The sequence below is a fragment of the Babylonia areolata genome, chromosome 3 (genome assembly GCF_041734735.1).
Source record: "Babylonia areolata isolate BAREFJ2019XMU chromosome 3, ASM4173473v1, whole genome shotgun sequence".
Taxonomy (NCBI): domain Eukaryota; kingdom Metazoa; phylum Mollusca; class Gastropoda; order Neogastropoda; family Buccinidae; genus Babylonia; species Babylonia areolata.
The window spans coordinates 28,088,106-28,097,868 of NC_134878.1; the positions used below are offsets into that span (position 1 = coordinate 28,088,106).

Genomic DNA, 9,763 nt, shown 5'->3' on the forward strand with positions numbered 1-9,763 from the left:
ATCCTATCCACCCCCTGACAGAAGACCAGGCCTGTAGTAGTATTGATCCTGTACACCCCCTGACAGAAGGCCAGGCCTGTAGTATTGATCCTGTACACCCCCTGACAGAAGGCCAGGCCTGTAGTATTGATCCTGTACACACACACCCCTGACAGAAGGCCAGGCCTGTAGTATTGATCCTGTACACACACACCCCTGACAGAAGGCCAGGCCTGTAGTAGTACTGATCCTGTACACCCCCTGACAGAAGACCAGGCCTGTAGTAGTACTGATCATGTACACCCACTGACAGAAGGCCAGGCCTGTAGTAGTACTGATCCTGTACACCCACTGACAGAAGGCCAGGCCTGTAGTAGTATTGATCCTGTACACCCACTGACAGAAGGCCAGGCCTGTAGTAGTACTGATCCTGTACACCCACTGACAGAAGGCCAGGCCTGTAGTAGTATTGATCCTGTACACCCACTGACAGAAGCCCAGGCCTGTAGTAGTATTGATCCTGTACACCCACTGACAGAAGGCCAGGCCTGTAGTAGTACTGATCCTGTACAGACACACCCCTGACAGAAGACCAGGCCTGTAGTAGTATTGATCCTGTACACACACACCCCTGACAGAAGGGCAGGCCTGTAGTAGTATTGATCCTGTACACACACACCCCTGACAGAAGGGCAGGCCTGTAGTAGTATTGATCCTGTACACCATCCCCCGCCCCACCACTCTCTCACCCCTCTCTCCCTAAAAGCAGAAGCAGTGAAGCAGAGTGTACTGACCCTGGTGGTTGTCTTGGCAACACGGGCATCACGGCCAATCTTTCCAATCAGGCTGAGCAGCTTCTCCCTCATCCGGTCATTGTCATCCTGCCATTTCTGTCATCATCACCACAGTCATCATCATCATCATCATCCTGCCATTTCTGTCATCATCATCACCAGTCATCATCATCATCCTGCCATTTCTGTCATCATCACCAGTCATCATCATCATCCTGCCATTTCTGTCAGTCATCATCATCATCCTGCCATTTCTGTCATCATCACCAGTCATCATCATCATCCTGCCATTTCTGTCATCATCACCAGTCACTATCATCAGTCATCATCATCATCCTGTCATTTCTGTCAGTCATCATCATCATCCTGCCATTTCTGTTATCATCACCAGTCATCATCATCATGCCATTTCTGTCATCATCACCAGTCACTATCATCAGTCATCATCATCATCCTGTCATTTCTGTCTGTCATCATCATCATCCTGCCACTTCTGTTATCATCACCAGTCATCATCATCCTGCCATTTCTGTCATCATCACCAGTCACTATCATCATCCTGCTATTTCTGTCAGTCATCATCATCATCATGCCATTTCTGTCATCATCATCATGCCATTTCTGTCATCATCACCAGTCATCATCATCATCCTGCCATTTCTGTTATCATCACCAGTCATCATCATCATCCTGCTATTTCTGTCATCATCATCACCAGTCATCATCATCATGTTGCTATTTCTGTTATCATCACCACCACCACCCACCACCCCACCCCCAACACACACACACACACAACCTTTTGAATCAGCAGGAAAAGATGCTCCAACTGCTGTGCATCAAACTTGACAGCTGCCGCCGCCACGATGGAGTGAATGTTGTCAATCACATTGTTGGTCTGTCCATTCTGTACAACATACAACAGTCACAACACTGGTGTTGGTCTGTCCATTCTGTACAACATACAACAGTCGCAACATTGGTGTTGATTTGTCCATTCTGTACAACATACAACAGTCGCAACATTGGTGTTGATCTGTCCATTCTGTACAACATACAACAGTCACAACATTGGTGTTGGTCTGTCCATTCTGTACAACATACAACACAACAGTCACAACCTTGGTGTTGGTCTGTCCATTCTGTACAACATACAACACAACAGTCACAACATTGGTGTTGGTCTGTACATTCTGTACAACATACAACAGTCACAACATTGGTGTTGGTCTGTCCATTCTGTACAACATACAACAGTCACAACATTGGTGTTGGTCTGTCCATTCTGTACAACATACAACACACAACAGTCACAAAACTATTGTTCATCTGTCTATTCTATACACCATACAACACAACAGCCACAACACTGTGACTGTTGCCATACATCACCCAAATCCTACCTGGTTTTTCCATATCATGGTTATACATCATACATCACCCCCAAACACACACCCACCCCTACCTGTATTTTCCAGATCATAGCCATACATCACCCCCTCCCAAACACACCCACCCCTACCAGTATTTTCCAGATCATAGCCATACATCACCCCCAAAACACACACCCACCCCTACCAGTATTTTCCATATCATGGCCATACATCACACACACACACATCCCTACCTGTATTTTCCGGAAATATCATGGCCATAAATCACCCACACCCACCCACCCCCACCTCTATTTTCCATATCATGCCCATAAATCAAGCACCCACCCACCCCTACCTGTATTTTCCATATCATGGCCATAAATCACCCACACCCACCCAACCCTACATGTATTTTCCATATCATGGCCATAAATCAACCACATACACCCCCCTACCTGTATTTACCAGATCATAGCCATACCCCCCCCCCCCCCCCTCCACCCCCACACCCCTACCTGTATTTTCCGTATCATGGCCATATATCACCCACCCACCCACCCACCCCACACACACACACGCCCCCACCTGCATTTTCCATATCATGGCCACAAATCAACCACACACACCCCCCTACCTGTATTTTCCATATCATAGCCATACATCACTCACACACACACTCCTACCTGTATTTTCCATATCACGGCCATGTATCACTCATACACACACTCCCTTACCTTATTTTCCATATCATGGCAATACCCACCCTCCCCACCCACACACACACTCCCCTACCTGTATTTTCCATTTCATGGCCATAGATCACTCACACACACACACACCCCTACCTGTATTTTTCAGATCACAGCCATACATCACCCACTCCCACACCCACCCACCCCTACCTGTATTTTCCAGATCAAGCCATACATCACCCCCTTCCCCTCCCCCTCCACACAAACACACACACACCTACCTGTATTTTCCAGATCATAGCCATACATCACCCCCCACACACACCTACCTGTATTTTCATATCATGGCCATACTTCACCCACCCCCCACCCCCACTCCCACACACCACACCTGTATTTTCCAGATCATGCCCATATATATCACACACACACATCCCTACCTGTATTTTCCATATGGCCATACATTACACACACACACACACACACACACACACACACACAAACAAACACACACACACACACACTCACACACTCACACCTGTATTTTCCATATCATGGCCATACATCATTCACAAACACAAACACCCCGACCTGAATTTTCCAGATCACAGCCATACATCACCCACACCCACACACATCCCTACCTGTATTTTCCAAATCATGGTCATATATTACTCACACACACACAAACACACACACATCCCTACCTGTATTTTCCAGATCATGGCCATACATCACCCACACCCACACACATCCCCATCTGTATTTTCCAAATCATGGTCATGTATTACTCATACACACACACACACACATCCCTACCTGTATTTTCCATATCATGGCCATACATCACACACACACCCACCTACCTGTATTTTCCAGATCATAGCCATACATCACACACACACACACACACCTGTATTTTCCACATCATGGTTTTTCATCACCCACACACACTCCCCTACCTGTATTTTCCAGATCATAGCCAGCTCATCCACTGACAGACGTGACCCGAGGAAATCCACAATGCCCTTGATCTTGTCACAGTACTGCGCCTGGTCAATGTTGCCTGTAGCAACATGTCACACAACTTACTGTGTTACACCACAATGTTGCTTATAGCGACATGTCAAACTACTGTGTTTCCACCACTTTGTTACACCACAATGTTCCTACATCAACATGTCACCACCATGTTCTGTTGGGCCACACACCAGACAACACATGAAGACAGGACACATGTACAATGTATGATGTTCTGTTGGGCCACACACCAGACAACACATGAAGACAGGACACATGTACAATGTATGATGTTCCATGGGGCCACATACCAGACAACACATGAAGACAGGACACATGTACAATGTATGATGTTCCATGGGGCCACATACCAGACAACACATGAAGACAGGACACATGTACAATGTGTGATGTTCCATGGGGCCACATACCAGACAACACATGAAGACAGGACACATGTACAATGTGTGATGTTCCATGGGGCCACACACCAAACAACACATGAAGACAGGACACATGTACAATGTGTGATGTTCCATGGGGCCACACACCAAACAACACATGAAGACAGGACACATGTACAATGTGTGATGTTCCATGGGGCCACACACCAAACAACACATGAAGACAGGACACATGTACAATGTGTGATGTTCCATGGGGCCACACACCAAACAACACATGAAGACAGGACACATGTACAATGTATGATGTTCCATGGGGCCACACACCAGACAACACATGAAGACAGGACACATGTACAATGTATGATGTTCCGTGGGGCCACACACCAGACAACACATGAAGACAGGACACATGTACAATGTATGATGTTCTGTTGGGCCACACACCAGACAACACATGAAGACAGGACACATGTACAATGTATGATGTTCTGATGGGCCACACACCAGATAACACATGAAGACAGGACACATGTACAATGTATGATGTTCCGTGGGGCCACACACCAGACAACATGTAACTTTAGACAGGACACATGTTCAATGTATCATGTTATGTGAGGCCACACATCTTATAAACACAGAGCATGGCACACACACTGACATACGCAGTATGACACACAGAGCATGATACACAGAGTGTAACTGAATGTAACACACACAAATAATTACAGATACAGAGTATGACAGAGAGTGTGACACACAGTGACTGACACAGAGCATGATACAGTGACACAGAGCTGGACAGACAGAGAGCATGACACACACCATGACACACAGAGAGCTGGACAGAGTGTGACACACATAGATAGTGACTGATACAAAGCATGACACGCAAAGTGACACACACAGAGCTGGACAAACAGAGAATGTGACACAAACAGGTGACACATACAGAGCATGACACAAAGAGTGTGACTGATATAAAGTGTGACAGTGAGCGTGACATTTACACACAAAGCATGAGACAGAGTGTGACATGCAAAGCGTGACACACACATAGAGCACGACAGACAGTGACAGATACAGAGTTTGACACGACGCAGTGACACAGAGCATGACAGACACATACATTGACAGACACAGAGCATGCCAGACACAGTTACAGATACAGAGCGTGACAGACACAGTACATGACAGACACAGACAGTGACAGATACAGAGCATAACAGACACAGACAGTGACAGACACAGAGTGTGACAGACACAGTGACAGACACAGAATGTAGACACAGACAGTGAACAGACAGTGACACAGACAGTGACACACAGAGCATAGTGACAGACAGTGAACAGACAGTGACAGACACAGAGCGTGACAGACACAGAGCATGACAGACACAGAGCATGACAAACACAGTGACAGAGCATGACAGATGAAAGACAGGGCATGACAGATACAGACAGTGACAGACACAGAGCATGAAAGACACAGACAGTGACAGACACAGAGCATGACAGATGACAGACAGAGCATGACTGACACAGACAGTGACATACACAGAGCATGACAGTGACATACACAGCATGACAGACAGTGACAGACACCGCATGACAGATGCAGAGCATGACAGGCACAGACAGTGACATACACAGAGCATGACAGACACAGACAGTGACAGATACAGAGTGTGACAGACACAGAGCATGACGGACACAGTGTCACACAGTGACAGACACTGAGCATGACAGACACAGTGACAGAGTGTGACAGTGACAGACAGAGTATGACAAACACAGACCATGACAAACACAGACCATGACAGACACATAGAAAGATCATGACAGGCAGCATGACAGAGCATGACAGACACAGAGCATGACAGACACAGAGCATGACACAGACACTGACAGATACAGAGTGTAAGACACATACAGTGACAGATACAGAACGTGACAGAGAGTGTGAGATACATATAGCATGACAAGATACATAGCATGGCAGACTGAGATACACACATAGCATGACAGATGCAGGGTGTGACAGTGTGAGAAACACACATAAGCATGACAGATGCAGAGTGTGAGAAACAACAACATGACAGATACAGAGTTTGACAGTCAGTGTAAGAAACACACATAGCATGACAGATGCAGAGTGTGAGAAACAACAGCATGACAGATACAGAGTGTGACAGACAGTGTGAGAAACACACACAGCATGACAGATGCAGAGTGTGAGAAACAATAGCATGACAGATACAGAGTGTGACGGACAGTGTGAGAAACACACACTGCATGACAGGCACAGAGTGTGAGAAACAACAGCATGACAGATACAGAGTGTGACAGACAGTGTGAGAAACACACATTGCATGACAGGTGCAGTGTGACAGACAGTGTGAGAAACACACATTGCATGACAGGTGCAGAGCATGACAGAGTATGAGAAACACACGTACTCAAAGTCCAACATTTTAATGACTAGGCCATTTTGCCCGTGTCAAGGAGGTGGGGGTCAGGGGATCCACAAGTTATCGCTGTGAAACATGCATGTTTGCTTGAACCCAAAAGAGGGGTTGAACAATTTATGGAACGTACAGATCAATATAAACAACATAGCATGACAGATGCAGAGTATGACAGAGTGTGAGAAACACATGACATGACAGATTCAGAGCGTGACAAAGAATGTGAGAAACACATAGCATGACATACAGTATGTGACAAAAAGTGTTAGAAACACACATAGCATGACATATACACAGTGTGACAGAGAGTGCGAGAAACACACAGCATGACAGGTACAGAGCATGGCAGAGAATGTGAGAAACACATAGCATGACAGATACAGAGCATGAGAAACACACATACCATGATATACAAAGCGTGACAGAGAGTGTGAGAAACACATAGCATGACAGACAGTCGGTCACGCTCTGTATCTGTCACTGTCTGTCATGCTCTCACTCTGTGTGTGTCACACTTTGTGTGTTACACTCTTCTCTCATGCTCTGTGTATATCACGCTCACTGTCACACTTTATATCAGTCACACTGTGTGTGTCATGCTCTGTATATGTCACCTGTTTGTGTCAAACTCTCTATTTGTCCAGCTCTCTGTATGTCACTCTGTGTGTCATGCTTTGTATCAGCCACTATCTATGTGTGTCACACTCTATCCAGATACAGAGCGTGGCAGAGAGTGTGAGAAACACAGCATGATAGATACAGAGCGTGGCAGAGAGTGTGAGAAACATAGCATGACAGATACAGAGTGTGACAGAGTGTGAGAAACATGTATCATGACAGATACAAAGTGTGACACAGAGTGGGAGACACAGTGACACATACAAAGCATGACAGACACTGAACTTAACAATTACAGAGGGTGACACACACACAGCTTGACTTTCACACAGCTTGACTCACACAGAACAACAGACACATGACAAAGTGACACACACACAGCATCACACACACTGACATACACAGAGCAACACAGAGTGACATACACAGAGCATCACACACACAGAGCAACACAGAGTGACATACACAAAGCATCACACACATAGAGCAACACAGAGTGACACACACAAAGCATCACACACACAGAGCAACACAGAGTGACACACACAAAGCATCACACACACAGAGCAATACAGAATGACATACACAAAGCATCACACTCACAGAGCAACACAAAGTGACACACACACAGAGTATCACAAACACACGGACACACACAGAGTGAAACAAAGTGACACACACAGAGACTATGACAAACACAGAGCGTGGCAGACCTTCCAGGGCCACAGACAGGATGTGGTGTTCCACCAGCCAGTCCAGGATCTTGCTGGAGGGGATCACCACCTGAGACATCTTGGACCCACTGCAGTCCTCAATCAGCTTCGTCACCTGTACAGTCATCAATACTCTTCACCTGTCATTTTTACACCTTTTCTGTCATCAACACCATTGTCATCTTTACAGCTGTACAGTCATTAAGACTTCACATGGGTCATCTTTACACCTGTACATCATTAACACTCTTCACTGGTCATCTTTACACCTGTACAGTCATTAATACTCTTCACTGGTCATCTTTACACCTGTACAGTCATTAACACTTCACTGGTCATCTTTACACCTGTATAGTCATCAACACTTCTCACTGGTCATCTTTACAGCTGTGCATCATTAACACTGCTCACTGGTCATCTTTACACCTGTACAGTCATCAACACTCTTCACTGATCATCTGTACAGTCAAACATATCAACATCACCTGTACAGTCAAACACTTTCATCACCATCACCTGTACAGTCAAACACTGTCATCAACATCACCTGTACAGTCAAACACTGTCATCACCATCACCTGTACAGTCAAACACACCGTCATCACAATCACCTATCACCTGTACAGTCAAACACAGCCATCACCATCACCTGTACAGTCAAACACTGTCAAGACCATCACCTGTAAAGTCAAACACACTGTCATCACCAACATCTGTTAAGTCAAACCCACCGTCATCAACATCAACTGTACAGTCAAACACATCAACATCACCTGTAAAGTCAAACACACCGTCATCAACATCAACTGTACAGTCAAACACATCAACATCACCTGTAAAGTCAAACACACCGTCATCAACATCACCTACACAGTCAAACAAAGTCATCACCATCACCTGTAAAGTCAAACACACTGTCATCAACATCACCTATACAGTCAAACAAAGTCAACACCATCACCTGTAAAGTCAAACACACCGTTATCAACATCACATGTACAGTCAAACAAAGTGATCACCATCACCTGTACAGTCAAACACACTGTTATCAACATCACCTGTACAGTCAAACAAAGTCATCACCATCACCTGTAAAGTCAAACACACCGTCATCAACATCACCTATACAGTCAAACAAAAGTCATCACAATCACCTGTAAAGTCAAACGTCCTGTTATCAATATCACCTGTGCAGCCAAACACACTGACATCAACTCTCCTGATTTACCCTATACCGGAGAGAACCTGAGGAAAAAAAAGATGAGAGGTACCTCTTTGAGAGCATTCATTTTGGCGTTGAAGTGGGGGGAGCACAGCATGCGTCTGGCCACGTCCAGTCGGAGCTCATCCAGAGACTCGGTGTTGTTGGGCCACAGGTGTAAACTCAACATCTTCATAGATGTCAGCAGGTCTGACACACTGCCAATTTTCTGAAACACAATCAACAAAACCACATCTGATAATTATTATGCTAACCTTTACACCCTGTACACCTCCCCCTTTACACCCTGTACACCTCCCCCTTTACACCCTGTACACCTCCCCCTTTATACCCTGTACCTCCCCCCCCTTTTAAAACCCTGTACCCCCCTCCCTTTATACTTCCACCCCCCCTCCCTTTATACCCTGTACACCCCCCCTCCTTTATACCCTGTAAACACCCCCTTTACACCCTGTACACCCCCTATTACACCAT

At 45.7% G+C, this 9,763-nt stretch overlaps 1 protein-coding gene across 3 annotated transcripts in view; it reads right to left on the reverse strand.

Moving 5' to 3' along the window:
• LOC143279915 (ubiquitin carboxyl-terminal hydrolase 24-like) overlaps nt 1–9,763 on the reverse strand; it is a 132,141-nt gene that overhangs the window by 106,308 nt on the left and 16,070 nt on the right. For all 3 annotated transcript variants that reach the window (XR_013054969.1, XR_013054968.1, XM_076584244.1), the window contains exons 9-13: nt 9,339–9,497; nt 8,068–8,182; nt 3,804–3,907; nt 1,573–1,680; nt 774–869 (exon numbers count right to left, since the gene is read on the reverse strand). Coding sequence is in view for 1 of the 3 variants with exons in the window: in XM_076584244.1 (XP_076440359.1) it covers nt 774–869; nt 1,573–1,680; nt 3,804–3,907; nt 8,068–8,182; nt 9,339–9,497 (582 nt within the window). In the remaining 2 variants the exon portion in view is untranslated. The remainder of the gene's footprint in view (nt 1–773; nt 870–1,572; nt 1,681–3,803; nt 3,908–8,067; nt 8,183–9,338; nt 9,498–9,763) is intronic.